Below are 23,388 nucleotides of genomic sequence, written 5' to 3' on the forward strand. Positions count from 1 at the left end.
CAGACAAAGCTCCTTGTGATTTCAGCTAAAATGCTTTTCATTTTTCAAGGAGCAGCTGCTACAGCCTGATTCTATCTGTCTGTTCTCTGGAGCTGTGACTTTGCTTCTTAAATTAGCTTTCCCACAAATTTACATTAATTGCCTTCTGTGGTATTTTAGTGTGACTGATTATTTTAATATTATAATCATTGTAATATCATAATTATTGCCAGGCATCAGTAGGGTTCTGCAGAACACAAAGGATTATGTGATTTCTATGTAAATTTGGTAAATGCTTTGAGACAAGGCAGTAACTTAGGGTGTGGATGCATCTCCATGTGAGCATTTTGAAAGCCCCATAAAGATGTCCTTAGGGAGAGTAGCTGAGCTTCAGTTTTTTGTTCCACAATGTCTCTGTGTTACCTGTTGTAATCCATGTTGTGTGCAGTGTCATTGCAACACTTTAGACCTAGACCACTTTGTCTTAACCTTGGCTCCCCAGATGTTGGCAGACTGCAACTAATAGAATGCTTTAAAACCAATAGTTGTAGTCCATCAACATCTAGGGACCCAATGTTAGAAACCAGGAGCTGAGACCATACTAAGGCGTAAAATATGTGAATAGGCTTGGCAGGATCTAAAAACCCAGGCTGCTTTTAACCTCTAGCAGGGTAAAACTAACATTTGACAAGTAGTGGCACTGCTCTGTTTTTTGTCCGCAGGTCGGTTGTACGTCTTGCTGCCAGTCTTTTAGGTAAAATAGTGGACAGCCTTGCACCCTCTATAACTAATGTTTTAGTTCAGGGCAAACAGGTAAGTGCATATTTTTCCAAGTGTATGGTATTTTGTCTGTATGTTATTACCGAGTATTTAATAAATGAAAAAGTTACATTTATTTAGATATTATTTCAGCCTCAGCTGTCTTTTACCTTTTGTTGCATGAGTCCATACAGTTGCCAATAATTTAAGGCACACAGTCAAGAAAATTTATGATTAGAAGACAAGCATTCCAGTAAGCATTGCAGATTGTGTGACAGTGAAAAGAAAAGCCCACATTTGGTTCATTATAAATGAGAATAGCGGATGTACTGTGCGTTTGAATTTATTTTCAAATCATTCCTTAGCATAAATAAATAATGCACTGAATCATTTCCATATTGAAAGAATGGAAAATTAAGAGAAACGGTTAGATAAAGTTAAATGCCTATTGAGTTAAAATGTATTCCTGAAAGGAAATCAGCCATAGGCATATTAAAAAGACAGTACTTTAGACAGCAGAGCTCGCCAGCTGATGGGTAGAGATGAATGAAACAACACCAGTTTCAAAATTCATGTATTTGTTAGACAGTTTGGAGCCTTCAGAACAGTTTGCAAAGATGTTTGTGGCACTGGTACAGAGCAGGAGGTAGAAGCCTCATAACTTCCAATTAGTGCTGTATCACAGCTGCTTCCAACTTACTATGCTGTCTATCATGTCTGATGCTTTGTTACCATTTCGTAAAGCCCTGCAAGTCTTTATAGGCCTTATCAGAAGTGTTCTAAATTTGCTGAAAAGCAACCAATCATTGATTAGCTTTTTTTCAGCCAGCTGCTGGTAAAACAACAACTTCTGTAAAGACTAATTACAGAAGTTACAATGTCCGTTTGAAGCCCAATCATTATTACCCATAAAAAGAGGGTCCCAGTATTCCAGCAACTTTAAACTATACATGAGTATTTTGCTTCCATGCCATAAAAACTGTGTCTTCAGAGAGAGTAAAAGACAGTCATCCAATATCAACTGATAACATGAAATAACCTAAATCTACTGTGCATTCAACTGAAAATGTGATACTGATGCCGGTACTGGAATGCTTACTTGCCTTTGCTCCAGCAAGCTGTTTTTTTCTAAAAATATAGAAATAAAGTAAAGCTGATTATCGCTACATGATATTAACATGGTTGCTTGGTGCAGAGTTCTATAGGGAGTGTGTGCATGATGCCTGTGATATGCAATGGTGCCTAACCTATCCAGACTTTGAAGTGACAAAGTATAGCATGAGTGCTTTGTATGGTCATTTATGTTTTGAGTTTGCATTCAACAATGTACATGAATTGTGCATGTATGCATGCTTAGCCAAAAAAATACAGTTTACAGTTTATCTATATAGGAACTGATTTTAAAATATTGATGATAAGTTATATCTACTTATTTATATCTATTCCTGTGCAACTCTGCATTTACTGTATGCTGAGGGATACAGATATTGTTTTGTACAGATGACAGCCTGTCCCATTGGGTAATCCTGCTAATGAGCTCTTCTATTGCTTTACCTGGTTTGGTATTCCTCCATGCAATGCACCTTATATAATGAGCCCATCTAAAGATATTATGTTGCCTGTCTCACAGCAACAGTGAGACAATTATGTAAATGCAAAATATTTCCATTGCAGCAAAGTACATTCCAATTAGATTCCCAAACAAAAACTGGCAATTTGCAGTGTGGCTGTCCTCCCTAAACTAGACAAATTTGTGTTTGTTGTTATGTGCTCATCTGGAAGGTTCCCATTTTCCTTACTCAGCTTCTAATTTGTGGATTTCTGTTCTCTTCTAAAACACTCTATTTGTAGGTAACACTGGGAGTCTTTGGCCACGAGGAAGCGGTTATTTCCAATCCCTTGTCTCCAGGAGTGATCAAGGATATCCTCTACAAAAAGTGCAGCCCCTATGATGAGCGAGAGGCTGTGCTGCAACAAGAGCTAGTTATTCACATTGGCTGGATTATCTCCAACACACCAGAGCTTTTCAGCGGAATGTTAAAGATACGGGTCGGGTGAGCATTTACTTTCAATCACATAAATCACTTAACTACTGATGATTGCGGGTGCAGCTTTTCCTTCACCCAGATCCTAGGAAAGTGTGAAATAATATGAATATTCTGTGCATAATCCCAGAACAGTTACTAGCAAAAACCAACCATTGTTGCATTTCTGGCTGATGAGACAATACTATTGATATGTAAATGTCCATAAATTACACACAGACATGCTTTCACACATATAACGCATTTGTGCTCAGAACAGAAGTCTTTATTAATAGCCACTATACCTTATTTTTTATTCTCCTTTAGGATTTGCCGAAAAACCGAATTTGTTAGTTTGGTTTGTTTATTTATTGGTATATCCCCCAAGCTTCTATGAAGGTATTAGCGGCTCATTTGCAGTTTAGCCTTGCCTCAGCAGCCATTATTTCTTTGGCAGAATGGGCACAAGCTCTATTATTTCAGGGGCCTTATTTTTGTTTTTAATTGCACATCAAGAGGCCAAAAGCATGGCATATTCTTATATCTTAAAAATGTCACAATGTAGCAATTCGTAATAGCCAAAACGGAGTTTGCTGATTGGTTGCTATAGATAACTTGATATGTACGTATCCGACTTTGCACCTTTTATAATATAACCCCACTAATGTCCTTAGAGGTCAGGTTAGAGAGTAGATTGTTATACCTTCACACTAATGTAGTATGTTAAAGTGTACTCCCTTGTTCAATAAATAGGGCTTTTGCTGAACATAATTTTTTGCCTATTGTTTTAATCACAAAAACTATCCTATGTATTTTTGGGTAAATAGTTTACCAATATACAACCTCCTTCCTATCCCCATTTGTTGTGACTGTTTTGTTAGCACCGGTAATCTTTTTACCTTGCAAGGACCAAACATAGAGTAGCTTCAGTTCCCCTATTTTTTCAGGATTAAAACAATAGGGAAAAATTATGCAGCTGTAGCCATTGTAGTAGATGTGCTAGTGGCTGACACAGGTAGGTATGGGGAAAGTTAAGCTGAGATTGTACCATTGGGTGTAAATGAGGCAAATAAGGAAACATAACCTGAAGCTATTTAAATACAACATGTCACTTAGTACTTATTTTGTGAATTTACTGGACTCATGGAACTTTGATATCATCTTAATTACTCCAGTTACTGCAGTCAAACCATATTTTAATCCAGCTACTCCCTGTGGGAAAATCTAAACTACTGACACCTGGCGTCTGTGTTACTGCTTTAGGCATAATTCCCATCACACCTCTTAGATAATTCCTTTAGTGTATAATTTGCTAACACCCACTCTTCCTCTCTTGACCTTTAAGATGATGTTTCATAAAGTTCAGTCCTCAGACCTTTACTCTTCTGTTTACATCGAATCCCATGTTTTTCTCTGCATGTACAATAATCAGAACTCTCTCTCAACTTCTTATCCTACTCCTGCAGGCAACTGTTTCATTTAACACCAAACTTCTTTTTTTTACAACATTGTCTCACTTGCAGCTCTTCCATTGTTTCATTGAGATTACTCCCATACACACAGTTTATTTAACCTACCGTACTTCTTTTTTCCCATGTTAAATGTGCAGAAATGATAGAGCATGTGATCTATGTTCCTAGGCTGCCCCTAATGGACAGTGGGCGCTACTGGATGTCACACATAGTGCAAGTAGCATTGTCTGTGTCATGTGTGCTCCAAACATCTTTAGAGTTTTTTTCTGGGTATAAAGTCAAAACATGAAGTTCAGAGAATTTGGCATTTGCCCCAAAGGACTATGGGAAAGTCAAGATAAAATCCTGTTTGTTGTAGTAGTAGCAATGCAAAGGAATGTGTATTTCATTTGTGCATATGTTTGTAATAGTTTCCTAAGATTACTATTTAGTACCTGAAAGAGGTTTCAGCACCAGAATGGTGGAGAAAAGGGAGTCAAAAATAAAAATGAGATAAGAAATTAACAAAACGGAAACATTTGAAAGGCATGATCTTACTGTTCAGTCCTCAATACAGATTTGAAAATTCTGATAACTATTTTCTGCAGCATAACAAAAGGGAAATGTACTTTGTCCCCTTTAAGAAAATATGCAAAACAATCTGAAGACTCTCAGTCTTTAAAAATAAAGAATGTTACTTGTTTGTACTTATGTGCATAGTAAACCTTAGTCGGTTTTATTAGTATTGCTGCTATTTAACCTCAGAATCAATTGTGTGGATCTTTCAGAAGGATCAAATCAGCATGTTGTATTACTTTGTATTTACAACTGCACCCTTATACACCAAATAGATTCCTTTCTTCTATTGTGCCGCAAGGTTAATCTCGGATTCATTTTGCTCGCAAGAATTTTCTTCCATCACCTACTTGAGCGAGTAAAATGAACCTTTCGCACAAACTGCATTCCCTTCTGATAATGATTTGATTTACAGCCTCATTATTGATTTCTTGTTGAAATACATCAAGTACTTGACAGAACCATTACAGTAAAGACCTCCACTCAAAGGCTTTGTCAGTCACAAGTTTTTCATGGAATGGAAAGCTCTTTAAGGTTATTTTATCAGCTGTTGTCCCACTTTCACCCTCCCATGACTGTTTTAGGCTGCGGAGGGTTAAATATATAAACCAAAATAATAATGCATAATTACATCTTCGTGTTACAAGCAACATTAAAGGGGATATATACCATACATTTTTACAATGCTCTAAACCATGTAAAATAATGTAAAATAGAAGTAAGTGCTTTTATTTTAATACCTTTGGGTTCAAATATGTCGATAGCTGCTTGAAAACTGCTCTACCCAGACCCTTTGCCAGCTTTCGGTTTAGACTCTTCAGTATGTGGCCCAGGGCCGCCGGCCCAGATAGACTTCACTAATCCAGCAGAGCTACTTAAAGTGTAGTGAATATGCATAGGGTGGGCGGGGCTTAGCGATGTCGCCGACAGTCCGTTCCTGCTCTACTCGCTCCTCCATCCCCCCCCCCCCCAGCAGCACAAGCAGAGACACAGAAGGAGGTAACTGGGAGGGGTTTTCCCTGCTGCTGCTGAGTAAAGCCTGTCAGTCAGTGCTGTGACCATTTCCTGTGGGAGATTGAAGCCACACTCCCATGTTTCATTTTGCTCTGGCTTCTGATTAGAGAGGTTGTGTATGCAGCTCTCATATAATGACAGTTTTAGGAGGTAACATGCTTTCAAAACATCTTTCTTTCTGCATAATTTCACATTTTGAGGGATGATGAATATTATAACTGAATATGAACTTTATATAAAGTGTCTTCTTTGAATGAGTTAAATGGGTTAGTACTGAAGTAGGCTTGCTTCTCTGCAGAGAGAGGCTCTATTTAGTTACTGTTTGGTCTTGGTTTTCAGACTGGCATTAAATATAACCGGGTATATTACTTTTGCCCATTCGACTTAAAGAAAAAGACTGTATTGCAATGTAGTACTTACTGTAACACTGGTAAGGGCAAGCATGCCCTACAGTTTGCTCTTTAGTATCTAGCAGTGGTTACAGCCTTAACTTCACAAGAAGGCTGCCCAATACCTGTTACTATAATTTCAGAAAAAAAACTATTGCATGTAAGCAATTCAACCAAAATTCCAAGTATGTTCAGGCAGCCCAAACTTGGTTGTTGGCATTGTTTACCTTTAGGCTAATATTCCAGTATTTTGTAGAGTAAGAATTCACACTATATTTTAACATTTCCTCAGCTGTCCTTATTCCATTACTTTGGGCCATCCCAGCAGTAGGCAGTAACAGCTTGTAAATCTCTGCTCTAAACTATAGTTTTTTTTTGTATATGCATATTAATATGAAAAATAGTGTCTCTTACCAGCACAACCTGATATGATCAAAGAGGTTATGACTTGCAGCCACTGACTAAAGACAAATATGCAGTCAAGTTTTCTTAATAGTACCCTAAAGTATGCAGATCTGCTCTGCCATTGGTTGGCTGGTGTGTTTGGGACTTTCACAAAGTAGCAACCAAAATCTTTTTTTCAATCTGTACTGTAACACATAACAGTTCACTTATGATTGAGGGTCAAATAGCAAAGTGGACCTTGCCTCATTATATTTCCTAGCTGCCCACATGGGCCCAACTCTTTCCACTTATAAAATAGAGAGCACAATGTTGGACAGGCCCCCCCTGGATACCAGCAAAACTCCAGATGGGCCTTCCTTCTGACCCAACCATTTTGTTTTGTATGCCTATGTCTTTTTCAGTCATCTTTTATGAATGAGAACAAAGAAGAGAAATGGAGCAAAGGCTAGATGATAGTAAGTAAAGAGAAGAGACTAGGAGAATAAGGAAGCTGAGTAAGGGAGACTCAAATACAGAGCTTTCTTGGCCCCACAGCAATGCGCTCTGAACCTTTTGGCAAAAGGTAGAGAGTGCACAAAATACATAGCACTACATAAATATATTTCCAACTATAAAATGTTAGCGCAAAAGCAATGTCACAATCTCATTTATCAGTGAATATGGTTTGTTTTTAAAAAAAACAAATTGTGAAGGTACATATAATGAGCCTGTTAGCTACCTTCTCATCTAAGGAGTTGAAAGTAGCACATGAATATAGCAATTTTAATCACTATTTTCTTACTAATCATACATATTTTTCCATTTGATTACAGGAGTACATAAATGTGACATTTACTGTTTATTTAATATTCTATCATTTTTGTTATTTATAGCTTGGCAGCCATAAAACCCAGGAATCTCAGCTTTGCTGAAAGCATATAAAAAACTTCGGTCTGGATTTAAAATAGGGTATTTTTGCTGACCTATATTTAGGTGACTACATTACTTATGCAGAAAGATATCACACTATGACAGGTGTGTAAGGAAATGGGGATTATTGCTTTTCCTCTTGCCTTGATGTGGAATTAATTGATTTTAGACCTTCTTCTATATCTCTTTATCTTTTTTCCACTATTTGTCATCTTTACTGACACCTAAATGGCAGACCGAAAATTCTAAATCAGTTTCCACCATCTCTCTGTTCACATGCCTTTATGTCATCATACCTCTATTCTCTGTTGTCCACGTAGTGTGGTTAGCCTCTTTTTATTCAGTACTGGGCCAGTGATAATCACTAACTTGATTTATTCAGCAGAGTGCTTTCTCTTGGTAGCTCTCAGACATCTCCTCCTGGGTGGAGGCTATTCAGCCAACTCTTTTCTGTATATTGATGCTTGGATCCCACCTAAGCTTCCTCACTGTTCACTACCCCTGCCCCTGGTTTACCCATATTTAAATGAATTTCACTGGTATGTCTAAACGATCTCCTTTTTCTACATTAAAAAATGATTTAAGGGCTTGGAAATTTTTTATACGTTCATCGTGACTGACTGCACATGAGGTTGTTATGTAGGCATTGCCTTCTAGTAAATGCATGGGAGTGCATCTGAGGGCAGAATAATATTAAGGGGAAATAATTTATCCATACATTTTTTTGAATATCGCTGTAAATGCCATTTAATTGAAATAGGTTTTAAAACGATGTGGGACAATTCTCTTTAAATCTTTTGATAAATATGGTCCCTTATGTTGTATCCAGTATTTTATACCGAAGCCCTTAATGGGTATTTTTATTGCTGTGATTGCTTTCATCAGAAAGAAATGATGGCTCATACTGGTTGTGCTACAAAAGATGAAATCTGAAAGTGTTCATGTCAGTGACCAGTCAGTGTTATGGTTTTATAGGCTAATGGCCTACGTGGTATAGAGCTGGCCGATAAAATTTTATGACTTTTCCAGAGCATGCTGGAAGCTTATTAATCCATGTATAAATAGCCCACCCATTAGGTGTGCCAGATATCTGTTGGGGAGGTTTAAAAATCGTGGGTGGAAAAGACTGTAACAGAACATTGATGCGGTTATCAGCCTGGTTTGCTCAGCAGGCAGATGGCCAAATTGCCTGAAATCTGCTTGTTTGGCAACCTCACCAAAATAAGCAATTATCAAGGTTTACTTCCAATTTCAAGAAAATGTAAAAGTAAAATTGGCCAGGGTGCAGTGGCATAACCACCCTGCACTGGCCCCCCTGCAAAAAAAAATCTTCATAGGTGCCTGGCGCAGAGAGTTTACCTGGCCCCCTGCCCTGATAATCCCTTGCCCTCCGCCCACTAAATCTCTGCTCCCCACCTGCTCTCTTACCTCGGAGCCAGCATGGAGTGGGGATTTACATGTAAAATATAGGAAGAATACCATGCAGTCTTTGCATGTCCATACCTCCTGCACACCATTCTCCTGCTGTTTGCTCTTGGCTAGATACCTGCAGTGCAGTACTCCTACCCAAACTGCAGCTTGAACACCTAGAAGGGCCACATGGTTTTTAGAAAACTAACCTGATAAGTTTCTACATTTGTTTCTAAATTTGAGCCCAGGAAAGAACATAATTCCATATAAAATGCAAGAAAACCATGATGTGAAAGAATCAAACTATATTTTAGCAGTGCTTGAGGTAAGGAAGAAATAAGATTGGTGTGATTCTGATGCAAAATAATTTGAGCAAAGGGAAAACTGTGAATGACCAATTTGGTATTGTAGAGAGAATTTAAATCTTATTATATATAATTTGCAGATAACCAGAGTTTGCAAGGTAAAGTGGCATTGTGCTAGTTACAAAGTATTACATATTGAAAAGAAAGTGATTGCACTACTCCCTGTAACAAATATGGTATAACCCAGCCAGGTGACAAGATTCAGGTATTGTCTATTTATATTATGCAATTAGTTTTAGTATTTTTGTATAATAAATATTTTTTTACACAACACTTCTGTAATTGTGAACCAGGTTACATATAAATATGCCACCCAATGCAGTGTAGACCTGTCATTATAATATTACTAGGGGTTATTTACAAAGCAACCTCAATGTGAATAGTGCAATTTCAGACCCAAATCATTGTTTTATGCCCATAATGCATTGTTTTTCTCTAGGCAGTGCATTTAAGATAGTAATGAATAGTGTCAATACATGCAATAATTGCAACTCTAAAATTCCAAGAGTTGTAGTTTATTAACTTAAAAGGTGTATACATATATGAGAAAGGCACTTTGAGAAAGGCTGTGGACACAGCCGAAACGTTAGTCTGACACAATAAATTTTCTTTATTTTCACTAAGACCTGTGAGTGCGGCATCTATTTTTCTTTTGTTATATATATATATATATATATATATATATATTTATATATATATATATATATATATATATATATATATATATATATATATATATATATATATATATATATATATATATATATATATATATAATCATAACTGTAAAATCTGGTTTAGACCTTTTTGGTGCTTGTGCACTTTACCAAAATTTCAGTTGTTTGGTCTAACGATAACTTTACCTTTCAGATGGATTGTGCATGCAATGAGGTATGAACTGAAGATCCGCAGTGGAGATCAGCTAGAAAGGGACATCTACCAGCTGTCTCCAGGAGAAATCAAAGAGCTTCTCCTGTACATACTTCAGCCACAGCAGCAAGGAAGGTAAATGGCAACTGCTTCTCATCGGAGTGTCTAATTAATTAGAGTACCTGTTGCATGCATGAGAAAAACTCTGTGTAGAGGACAGAAAGGTGTTGCATTTTGATTCCCAGGGACTGTATAGCCCTCTTGTTCTTTGTGCCAAAGTGGTTCTGCTAATGATAATGCCATCAGTGCTGTATTTTCAGTCCATGAACTTTTAAAAGGAAGCTAAAATGCAATTCTCATACCAACAAACAATGTCTAATTTTATGTAGAGAATTTATAAGAGCTTATTTATCATTGATGGACAAGCTGCAAAGTAAAAGTATGCTCCTGTGGTCACAACACTTTTACTTCACTTATAGATGTGCAATGGTTTGTTTCACAAAGCTATCTTGTGAAAAGAGTATGCCTAGAAGAGCTCTAAAGCGTATGTCTTGGGATTTGCATGTTTAATACATGTGATTATATATAAACACAGCTGTTAATATATAAGTGTAAGTACAGGTATAAGACATTTTATCCTGAATCTTTCTGTAATTTGTATCTCCATTTTTTGTCTACTAAAAATAATTTAGACATTAATTAAACCCAATGAGATTGTTTTGGAATATGTCTTAGTTGGGGTGAAGTACAATGCAAAAATAATAACTTGTAAAAATTTTAATTATTTGATTAAAATTGAGTCCATGGGGGATTACCTCTCAGTAATTAGGAGCTTCCTAGATAGTGGATCATACGTACACATATTCTAGCATAGATCAGCCTGGAAACATAGAATCTGCAGCATCGCCACAAAGCTACTTTTATGTCAGCACTATAAATTCTACTGGCAGTTAAACAGTTAAAAGGAAAATGTGCCTATCTTCTTCAGAAGTTCTACCCTACAGAAACACTGCTTAACAACTCACCCTGTGTTTGCTACTTTTTTTTTTTTTTTATAAAGGACTGCAGTGACGATCCATTAAATAGTGTTAAAGGATGATCTAAATAGGTCTCCTAGGGGCCCCTACATATGTTTGTCTTGTGCTGCTTCACATCTGCACTTGCTAAAGAGACAGCAGCAATGCCCTGTTGCACTGATAAATACAAACCTCTGGTTTAAGACATGCAGTTCCATTTTTGAAGTTACCTAAACAGCATGCCAACCTCATTAGAGCTACTCAGCTTTCTATGTGCCTTTCTTTTTTTTTCCTACCACCTTTTCTTCTTTGTTTTTTTCATAACTCAGAATTGAAAAATATGTATAGTTTAATATATAAGTGCTAGAATGCACAAACTGGCTGAAAACAGGAATAAATAAGGGTTGACATTTTGCATTACCCTAGCTGGCAAACAAAATTGGGACATAAACTGAAGTGGAGAACGGGTACAACCAATGTAGGGCTTTCTGTTACCTCAAATGACAGTGATAGCCTCCAACCCTTGTTTTTTGCCCAGTTCAGCAAGTCACAGCCCCTTTAGTGCATATAACAAAATGCTTCTGGGCACTTTATGAATAACACACAGTTTTACTTAAGATATAACATGATACATCAAGGATCCAACTAAAAGCATCCTTGTAAAATAAATGATGCTGCTGCATTTTAGAAACTGCATGAATTATATTAAATAGCATAGTTACTAACATTTCTGGGAAAAACAAATCCAGGGCACTCGCTGCTGGGTCGGTGTGCAGTATGCGACTTGCTCTAAGTGGGCACAGAGCACCACGCCCACCATCAAAGCCATGCCAAATTGGCATAATTATTGTAACTACATTTGGCTTAAGTACATCCTTTCAATAAAAGTAGATTACAGAATGAAAGCAGCATTGGAATTGTTTTGCGGTCAGAGAAAACTTCAGATTCTTATTTGACTTTTTTCTCTTTCATAATCCTGGCTGTGAACCAGAGAAATCATTCCCTGGGGGCAAACCTCAATTAACGAGCAGTCCCTGCAAATAAGGGAGAGTGTTTTCTATTGCAGGCCCCATATTATTATCCCTGCATGCCATTGTTCGGGAGCCACTTGTACGTAATATTCTCAAGTAGTTATTTTACACTTATTATAGTTCATACTTACAAATATAATAATAATTAACCTTACAAGAACATGTAGAATGCTACTATCCCTGAGAAATATTGCTTTTGTGTAGCATACTTTGTACAATACTTTTTGTGGTTTTAGTGTTTATGTTAATCTACTTGAACCTACTGATTCCTTTCCAATAAATGCTTTAAAGCAGGGATCCCCAACCTTTTATACATGTGCAAAATTACAGCTATGATTGCCTATTTGGTAGCCCCTATATGCAGGCCCGGATTTGTGGCGAGGCCACAAAGGCCCAGGCCTAGGGTGGCACAAACTTAGGGGCGGCAATTTTTCTCCCATACAGAGCAATGGGAGCTCCCCAATGGGAGTTTAAATGTTCACACGTGTGCTCGCGCGTGGGGGGTGGAGGTGGGTGGTGATGTGTTCGCTTGCGGGGGGAAGGTTGGGGTGGGGTTGTATGGAGGCGCAGAATGGGGGAGGATTTGAAATCCCGCGCTGCCTATGTGGACTGACAGCCTACAGGAGGCTCTGTTTAGTATTACACTGGGTTTTTATGGAACCAAAACTTGCCTCCAAGCCAGGAATTTAAAGATAAGCGCCTGCTTTGAGGCCACTGGGAGCAACATCCAAGGGGTTGGTGAGCAACATGTTGCTCCCGAGCCACTGTTTGGGGATCACTGCTTTAAAGGAATACTGTTACGGGACTGTGAAAATACATCTGTTAATATAGCTGCTTCAGCAAAATCCTGCACTGAAGTCTGTTTTTAAAAGATCAAACATATTTTTTTCTACTTCATTTTGAAATATGACATGGAGCTTGACATTTCCTTACTTTCCCAAGTTCCCACAGCCATTTAACTTGTGCTTTGATAAATTTCAGTTACTCTTTACTGCTGCGCTACAAATGGGAATGATGTCATCAATCTAATAACAACTTCCCACCCCCCCAGCAGCGAATCAGCAAAACAATGGGCTTGTAAACAGGTTGCAGCTCTCTGACACCTATGCTGAAGAATTCAGTTGCCTGAACTAGTAGTGCCTACATGAGCTAATAGCACTGCTGGTAGCACTGCTGCAGGCAAAACTGTCTATACGGCCTCACACTAATTTAGGGTGGTTTCAGGCATTTCTCTGCCAGCTTAAATACACTGTGGACAAACTGCTCCGTGTGCTGTTTACCTAAATTAGCTTGTATAGTAAAGGATATATAGTGATTAAAGTACCCCTTTTTGTAAAATATAAGTCACTGAGGCCAAAGGCCAAATGCTTTTTTACAAGTTATGGAACTCCAAGGTAACTTCTAATATCCTCATATTTTTCACCAGGGGGTACTTGATTTATTATAATACACAAGTTTCAGTGAAATGAAAAAATGACTTAGCACCCATTATAACTGATGACATCACTAAGCACTGTTTATAAGGATATAATTTACAGGACACACACACACACACACACACTATGCACTTGTAAATAATGGTACCTATATAATAAATATAAATAATGGTAACTACAGATCATAACTACATTATACAGTGAAAGGCAGAAGTAGTGGCACCTTAAATAGATAAAATACAGTGAGAGCACCAAAAATAGATTAAATTTAGCCCCAAATACATTAAATACAATGAGAGACAATGATTTCTTACGAACCAGACCCCCTTACCCTTCCAAAAATCTGGTATCCTGAAGGCTAAAGAAGATACATGTACCAGGTACAAATTTTTTCACCAGGCATGGATTTCGAATTTCCACATTTCGCCATTGGCATTGTTTCACGAAACTTCTGTGAAAATTCACCACAGAAAAATTTGTCACAGTTGCGGCAAAAAAAAGACACAGGAGACAAAGTAGAGATGCGGGCTACAAAATAAAGACGAAAAAGTCGCGCGGCAAACGCATTTTGCAGATTTTCCACCGTTTCACAAATTTTTCGGCGAAAACGGGACAGATTCGCTCATCACTAGTACCAGGCACATACATTTACAGCAACCTAATACTGAATGTTCAGCCAGTCTTAATCCTTAAAATTACAAGACTTTAAAAATGTGAGTAGCTGAAGGTTACATTTTTTTCACATATGGTAATTACATTTTTTTATAAAAGTTCAGTGTTTGTATTTCAGCCAAATCTTTGGTAGAGGGTTCAGGGTTTGGTATTGGGCTGAATCTGAATCTGATGGCTTCTGTGCATATCTCAAATTAAACTAAACATTGGACACCTGTCCCTAAAATTTGACAACTACACTAATGATGTATTTTAGATGTTGGCTTCATCGAAGGCAGTTAGATGGATCCCTAAACCGAAACCCATCTGGCTTCTACGACAGAGTCTGGCAGATCCTGGAGAGGACACCCAGTGGTATCATAGTTGCTGGCAAATTTCTACCCCAAGTGAGTTATTAATGTTTAACATATTCTGTGGCCTTAGAGAGTTGGTCTGCTTCTCTTGTATTGATTGTCATGTCCTAGATACCTTTACCTACCCTATAGTTAATGTTATTTGTCCTTCTTCTGTACATTGTATCTCAACTATTGCTCTTTTATTACAGAGCATATTGGAAGAGGGACCCTAAGGCAAAACTATCACAATGGCACATTGTCACATAGTGTTAAAATTGTTTTATATTCTTATTATTCATTGGATTAATGGAGCTTTATTACCAAATTATTACAGAGAGAAGGAAACCAGACAAAAAGTAGGATCTCATAGGACTTTATGTAACAGTGTCCCCTGGAAAAGGTGGCTGTTTGTGACCAAAAACAGATTGTGTTTCTTTACAATAAATTAACCCTTTGCATAAGCTGATGAGTGTGGTACTAGTCTTTTTATGATTGATGCTTTAGCTGCATTTAGAATGAATAAAGGAATGTATTATTTATTAAGTTATTCCACATTTTATTCCTTACAGTGCATTATATAATATCTTTCCTGCAGGGCATTGTGTCACCACCCAAAAGACAACATTGTCATTGTGTAATTAACTGTGGTACTTTCCTTTTATACAGCAACCAACTCTGTCTGACATGACAATGTATGAGATGAACTTCTCCCTTCTGGTAGAAGACATGTTACAGAACATCGCCCAGCCTGAATATCGACAAATTGTTGTTGAGGTACATAACTGGATTGGTTTCATTATCTGGCTGTCGCTTTGTATGGCAGGAATATTCTTTGCTTGTCTAACAGTTGTTCCACTGTGGCCAGCCCTAGCCAAAAACTTGGTACTAAAGCAGAATGGTGATACAGAAACCCCCATTTTATGTATAAAGGTGTACAAATACTATGCATTATATATTGGAGGGTCCACAAGATGTGTAAAATGAGGGAAAACATTAAATCAGGGCATGTAAAATTGAGGTTTCACTGTACTTTCTAACTTTCACTGAATAGCTTTTTGTGTCATTTCCAGCCATTCACATTTTGTCTGATTACATAAATTTACCAAAAGTTGCTTTTTTTTTTTCTGTTGCTTTGAAATTCAAGAGATTTGTCAGTCAGTTGAAATCTGCCATGGTAATCTGTAAAGCTTACTTGACATTTAATTAAATAATTATTAAAAATCAGAAATCAAAACAGCCCACACTTTCTAACACTAAAATTGTCCAACAAGTGTTCAATAGTTGCTTGAAAAAGCCCAAGAATGGTCCTGCTCCTCTGTATCTAGGCTAAAAAGGTAGCGCAGTAGGGTTGGCAGATGCCTCTCTGGCAGTTATTGCTAACAAAGGGTAGAAGCATAGAAGTGGTCTCCAGTCCGATTACCATGTTCAGTGATCAACACCAGGGACAGGAATTGTAGTGTTTACACATATTGGCCTCCAGCCCTGCTGTGCAGTTCTGTCTTTTCAATTTAAGTATGGGGAAGCGGTGCTGTACCTTTTTTAAAAAAAATTCCACCTCTCTATCTCATCTATCTACCTCTTTCATCTATCTATCTATCTATCTATCTATCTATCTATCTATCTATCTATCATATGTGATTCTATGTAGTACAATATGAAAACCTAACCTGCAATCCTTCATTTATTCTTATAGATGTTGGGCTGTGTCCCATGGTGTTGTTTGGTATGGTTATAGCACTATATATCTTTCAGTTTCATTATATTCTGCTGAACATGAACTATTTATCTATTTTGAGGCGAACTCCAATTATTTACACTTTTTGCTTTTTTGGTTACAGCTGCTAATGGTTGTTTCTGTTATCCTGGAGAGAAACCCGGAGTTTGAATTTCAAGATAAAGTTGATTTAGACAAACTAGTCAAAGAGGCATTTAATGATTTCCAGCAAGACCAGAGCAGACTTCAGGGAGCGGAGAAGCAGGTGAGTCAGGTCTAAGAATAATTGTAAAGGTCACAGAATCTACAGCCAAATCTTCTGATAGAGATCTGAACAAATATACTGAAGCACATAAAATTAAATTTAGTCTCTTTAGTGTCTTCTGTGGCCAAGTGTAGTTTATTAATGCTTCATATCAGAGCTGTGTGAATGCTTGCAATAATACTAGTCATTTATTGAAGATACACTAAGAAAAGCACAAAACCAACCTTAACTTACATGTTAGATGCAAGGGTTTGGGTTTTTACCATCTCTTCAAACCCTGGGTCACAAAGCAGATGAGAGTTGGTGGCGATTAAACCTGTTCTCTGTTTGATAGCAAGTTTAAAGGTACTTTATTATATTTTTTATAACATTTTATAATGCTGTAGCTTATATGTATAAATAGATTTTATGGTTAAATGTGCTAGGACTAGTTTTTTTTTTTTTTTTTTTTCAAAATGCATCAATTAAAGGAAAACTATACCCCCAGAATGAAAACATAATAAAAACTGGAATATATATATATCAGTAAATATTGCTCTTTTACATCCTTTCCCTTAATCAACCATTTAGTGATGAGCTGTGTGCTCCCTCAGAGATCGTGACCAGAAATAGTGCAGCTCTAACTGTAACAGGAAGTAGTGTGGGAGCAAAAGGCAGAACTCTGTCCATTAATTGGCTGATATGGCCTAGCATGTATGTGTGCATTGGCTTGTTTGTGTGCACTGTGAATCCTATGTTCCCAGGAGGCGGCCCTTAATTCTTTCTATTTAGGAGTACCAAATAGCTCATACTACTAAAAAAGATATTTTTATGAAAATGGTTTATTTAGATGAAGCAGGGGTTTACATATGAACTTTTTGTGCAATATATTTTTCTAGAGACCTGTTGGGTATAGTTTTCCTTTAATTGAGCTTCTCCAGCAGAATCCTGCATTGAAATCAGTTTTTTAAAAACAAATACTTAGGGTGCCATAAACATGTGACCTGTGCTCTGATAAACTTTAGTCACACACATACTGCTGAGCTGCAAGTTGGAGTGATTATCCCCCCAGCAGCCGATCAGCAGAACAATGAGAAGGCAGCAAGATAGCAGCTCCCAGTAGATATCAGAATAGCACTCAATAGTAAGAAATCCAAGTCCAGCTTGGGACTCCTACAGTTACATGGGAGTAGGAGAAACAATAGGTTACCTGAAAGCAGTTCTAATGTGTAGCGCTGGCTCTTTCTGAAAGCTCAGACTCAGGCACAATGCACTGAGATGCCTACACACCAATATTGCAACTAAAAAAAATACATTTTAAATTTTCTATGTAAACAGTGTAATTTAGAAATAAAAAGTATACCATACAAATCATGACAGAATCCCTTTAAGGCACATCATATCTATTGCCTTTTACTATTACATTTTAATGGAGATTTTCATGGTTCTAGACGTCTGTAACATCTGATAATGGGCCTTAAATATAGGAGCTTTAAAACTAAGTACCTTTAGGGGGGTGTTAATATAATATCTATAGGAAAGAGATGTTCTAAAATGTTCTAGCATTTGAAATCTCCTCTGAAAACTCCCAGTTTGGCATCCCAGATAGTTAAGTAGGAGCACATAAGGAGCAATATTTTATTCCTAAAGTTACCAGAGTTTTAAATTTTAAAGGCATCTAATCACCAGCCTTGGACATGCAAATTTATTTAGATGAGGGGTACTTAAATCCATGGCACTATCATGTCCCCACCCCCTGCTTTTAAATCTAAGACTATCTACATGCCTCCAACATTTGGCAGAGAGGTTACATCATTATTATACAAGTACTAGCTTACTGGTTGTAATTCTTTGTGTTTACTACCCTGCATTTGTTATATACCTGATTTACTCAAATCCATTATTCCTGAATTATTAAACCAGCATGCTTACAACTGCGCCAATGTCTTTGTCCATTTTTGCAGTAACAATCTTGTTAACTTAAACGTGCAGGCCTTGAAAGACATTGAAGATGCCAAGACTTTCTGAGATCCACAGGATAATAAAAGGGTGTTTATTACTGATATTTCTGTCATACCATCACTTGCTGGCTTGGAACTGAGCATCTTTGGAGGGCTATTGTGTTGAAACCAACTGACCAGTAATTGGGTGTGGGATATCTGGTGCCCAGTGTATGCTTCTCGGTTTGTAACCAAGCCTTTTTACTAACCTACTGTCATATCCTATTATCCCTTTAGGATGACATGACGATGTTTTACAATACTCCCCCACTGGGCAAGCGAGGGACCTGCAGCTACCTGACAAAAGCAGTGATGAATATGCTGCTGGAAGCTGAAGTCAAGCCAAGTACTGAGGACCCTTGCATTGTTAGCTAGAGATTCTCTGAGAGCAAACAATGAGCCTCAACATCAGCTTTAACGCTTTCCTATCATTTATAAGGAAGTGGAAAACGCTCCCTGTATCGCTGATGTTTTCAAAGTAGGAGTTTTTATGGAAGAGAACTTTTGAGGTTTATAGTTTTTGGCAGCTAATGTAGTTATACTGGATACATGCTTGATGCCTAAAAGATAATATATGAAGAAACTCCATAATTTAATATTGTATGCTGTAGCTTGTAAATGTGTGGGCTGTGAGAGAAACCTGCATAAACCCAGCAGTCATTGAGCAAAAATGTTATTATCCATGGCAAGACAGCTGTTCTAGAGTTAGAACTCTCATCATACTGTGCTAGCTGTCAGCTGATTGGCGTGGATGCTGGCAGTTATTGTTACTAAACTAAACAAAAAGATTGACTTAAGAACTACAGGTTGCCTACATTTGGAATGTATATGGAAACTTACAAGCTTGTCAGTGACAACTTCTATTAACCTCTTGACTGTTAAAAACAGGTGGGAGCTACTGTGTTTGCATTAACTCTTGGCAGGAAAGGCATAAAGGTATATTTTTTGAGTAAAATGCATTGTAGGTCTTTCTAGAGTTTCTGCTAAGAAAATAGCGCTATTGATGAAATTGTAAATGAAGCAGAAACTTGCAGCTACAGAAAGCTAGTATTTTAGGTGTTATTGTTTGAGAAGTAACTTGTATGTCAAAATGTTAGGAGGTAGGATACAGAATTTTACAGGAACGAAGTTACAGTAATTTAGATTGAAGGTGTTCACATTAATGCTATAATATAATTTGATTGGATGCTGTCAGCCTGGCAAGACAATTGACATGCGAGCACCATGTGGATATACAAATGTTTGGCATGTTACAGCCACATATATATTTGTGTGTATATATATATATATATATATATATATATATATATATATATAAATAATGGCTTTGCTCGGCCATCAGTGCATTGGGCAGCTATATTTTCAGCTTTATACAAAAGGGCTTAAAAGGATGGTTCACCTTTAAGTTAACTTTTAATATAATATCCAATGTTCTGTTCCTAGCAACTTTACAGTTGGTCTTCATTATTTATTTTTTTTATAGTTTTTTTTACTTATTTGCCTTTTTCTTCTACAGCTTTTCAATGGTGGGTCACTGACCCTGGTAGCTTAAAAATGATTGCTCTGTGTGGCTACATTTGTATTCTTATTGTTACTTTATATTCTTAATCTTTTTTATCAGGCCCCTCCTATTCATATACTAGTCTCTAAACAAACCACGGTTTGATGAGAGACTAAGGTAAACAACATAAACAAGACCCTAGCAACCAGATAGCAGCTGAAATTCCAACTGCAGAGCTGCTGAAGAAAAAGCTAAATAATTGAAAAACCATAAATAATAAAAAATGAAGACCAATAGCAAATTGTCTCAGAATATCAATGTCTCCATCATACTAAAAGTTAATTTAAAGGTGAATTACCCCATCTATTAGAGTCAAAACCCTAAAGTAGAACATTAAATCAGTGTAAAATGTCGGTTGTTTCAAAGCTGCAGAGGCTGTACTCTTACAAATGCCTGGGATGCCAGCCTTGCCATGGGTGCAACTCTGTTATTGACTGCAGGCTTTTATATTTGCATGCCAACACTGTCAGTGACATTTCTGGGATGTATGCCCACATCAAGCTGGTACTCATAAAGAACTTTAGATTTAACACTGAACAATGAAGTGCAAATGTTAAAAGCAAATATTCAGTGAGGATGTTCATAATTAGTACTGAGTTAGATACTTGATGGCGTAGTTGTCCTGGTTGGTGTGATGTAAGGTGACTAGATCACCATCCTGGTAAATAGCAGTATAACAAAGTGTATGGCCATATTCTAATTAAATAAAAACTAACTACTTCTCCATGATGAGTAGCCAAGATGGGATTCTGCTTCCAATCAGTATTAACCTGTAGAGCAGTGGCCCTGTAGGGGCCCATTCTAAAGGCTACTTGGGGACATATTGAGTAGATTGCCCTTTGAATGGTTGAATGTCTGATATAACAATGTTTTCTCTCTGCATATAACATTTGTATGGGCTAAGTGGGTCCCTCTGCAAATATTGGGGCTCAAATGGGGGCTTGAAGCAAATCAATCTGAAGTGCACTGCTCTAGAGGCAGATACAGCCATGAGAGAAGCTTGAGTCCCCTTTAAAATATATCCTTATAAATGGTGCTTAGTGATTCTTTGTGATGTAATTTGTGTAAAATGACTAACTGAAATGTGCATTAAAAGAAATAATGTACCCTAGTATGACCCGAACTATGACCATTTATGTTGTTTGTTTTGCATTTACTTTGTCTGTTGTGCATTTATATGCTTCTCTAGTGATTCTTTTTGGTATTTGACACACTGAAATGGTAAGTAGGGTGTGGGGGGGATTATTAAAAAAAGTAATACTAGTATGGTCCATTATTACTAGAGTTTCTGACATGGTTCTATCAATTGTGTCAGTTGAGTGCTGAGTGTATCAGTATAGAGCAAAGCTAACAGATACTTGTATGCCATGGATCTCAAACTTTAATCCCATAATGGTCATCAAATTAAGGTACCTGGTCGGCTTCTTTTGATGCTTTTGCAATGGATATAAATATCATAATTTGTGGAGGCCATTGCTTTTCTTATTGCTGTATCGTGTCATCTTGCAGGAGACATTTGGCCTTCAGAGAGTACTCATTGAGTGTCCTGTAACTGCTGTCTTACAGTCACACACATTTTATTTGCTTGATATTTAAGGACAACTATTATAGATTACTGCACCCTGAAAGCATGGTAGGAAATGGGGGGTGCTTTGCTTCATCCTTATTTTATGTTATAGAAAGGGGGTTAAGGAGAAATTAAGCTTTGTGTCATTTCAATCCCTATATTAAAAAGGAACAAGCACAGATCACTTTATGTCTGAATTTGTTTTTGGAAAGCTGAAATTTGGAAAACAATTGTGTTATTATGAATAATATATGATTATCAAAATAAAGGAATACAGATTGCTGAATGTGTAGCATTTATTTTCCATTTGGGTAAAAAAAGCACATTGGCAAATTGATGTGCCCCTTTCCTGATGGTTCTTGGCCTGGGGGCTAAACTACTGGTCAAGAGCATCTTAATGTGTATGCCCAACTTAAGAATGTAAAGAATGCGAACAGAAGGCCTAATTTAGGGCTGTAAGTAACATGGGACAGTAGCTGGGGAGCAACATTTATGGGGTTAAATTCGTAGCACATCTGGTTATTGCAAATGGTGACCACATTAATGGTGGTAGTGCAGCAAAAACCCATATGCTTGGTGCTCACCGCAGGGATATCAACCATCATTCATATGTGAAAGAATTATATTATGTCATATTAAGACATAACCTTATATCCTTATGCTTCCTTCTCCTCCCCTGTGGATAGCACAGCAACCCCCAGCACATAATTACACACCTTTGGGACCATCTAATGGCTATTTCCAACTGCTAACAAACTCTCAGAACAAACCTCTGCCAGTTTCGCCTCCCACAGGCAGCATAGAGCAGGCAGAGTATGACACAGACAGGCAACATAGGGCAGGCAGAGTAATGCCTGTGTGTACCATACTCTGCCTGCACTACCCTGCCTGTGTATGCCATACTCTGCCTGCCCTATGCTGCCTGTGTGTGCCATGCTCTGTCTGCCCTATGATGCCTGTGTGTGCCATACACAGTACATACATGACTTAATGCTGGCACTGCTTCTACAGTCTGTCTGAGGTGTGAACAGTAGAACAATGTGGGGGCTTACAGTCATGGGCCGCCAGTTGGACAGCACTGCTTTAAAGGAAATACAGGGGGCCAGTAGTGTCCTTCAGGGGAGGTAGTTAGTCTTGTTCCCAATTATTAATAATAACTTTTTACAAATTGTCTCAGCATGATAGATACTCCAGTTGGGGAAACAGATGGGAATATAGAATCTTTGAAAAAGAGGTTATGCTGACACCTCTCTATGATTAATGATTTCACTTCTATAGATTTAAATAAAACACTTTTAAAAAGGATGACTATGAAAATGGTGCATGCTTAAAAAAATCACATGAAAGCCTTCAGTACTTAATGTGTACTGCTTAGAAACAGAAAGGACACCAACAAAGAACTTCCAATGCATCACAGTAATCAAAAGCTTTCATGAGGGAATAACCTTTAGCGGGAAATGTCTGCAACAAGAGAACACAGTCTAAATAATAAAGATGCTGAAATGTAACATAAGAAAGTACTATGCAGGAAGAGGGCAAGATACATGGAACAGACTTTCATCAGATGCAGTGTATTAAATGCAGTAAATTCACTCACCCACTTCAGCTCTGATTACCAACAAAGCTATCAACCTACTGACCTCCATGAACATACAGCATAA

The 23,388-nt window shown here is 37.5% G+C and overlaps 1 protein-coding gene across 7 annotated transcripts in view; it reads left to right on the forward strand.

Moving 5' to 3' along the window:
• The window catches only part of phkb (phosphorylase kinase, beta), a 194,507-nt gene extending 175,251 nt beyond the window's left edge, over positions 1-19,256 (forward strand). For 6 of the 7 annotated variants that reach the window (XM_004914060.4, XM_002931669.4, XM_004914059.4 and 3 more), the window contains 7 exons: positions 702-792; positions 2,590-2,792; positions 10,152-10,286; positions 14,563-14,692; positions 15,308-15,415; positions 16,480-16,620; positions 18,837-19,256. In XM_004914060.4, coding sequence (XP_004914117.2) covers positions 702-792; positions 2,590-2,792; positions 10,152-10,286; positions 14,563-14,692; positions 15,308-15,415; positions 16,480-16,620; positions 18,837-18,974 — 946 coding nt within the window. In that variant the 3' untranslated portion in view covers positions 18,975-19,256. The remainder of the gene's footprint in view (positions 1-701; positions 793-2,589; positions 2,793-10,151; positions 10,287-14,562; positions 14,693-15,307; positions 15,416-16,479; positions 16,621-18,836) is intronic. The other variant, XM_031900821.1, reaches the window with a different exon arrangement.
• The last annotated feature ends 4,132 nt before the right edge of the window (positions 19,257-23,388 follow it).

This window comes from Xenopus tropicalis, chromosome 4 (genome assembly GCF_000004195.4).
Source record: "Xenopus tropicalis strain Nigerian chromosome 4, UCB_Xtro_10.0, whole genome shotgun sequence".
In the NCBI taxonomy this organism is placed as follows: domain Eukaryota; kingdom Metazoa; phylum Chordata; class Amphibia; order Anura; family Pipidae; genus Xenopus; species Xenopus tropicalis.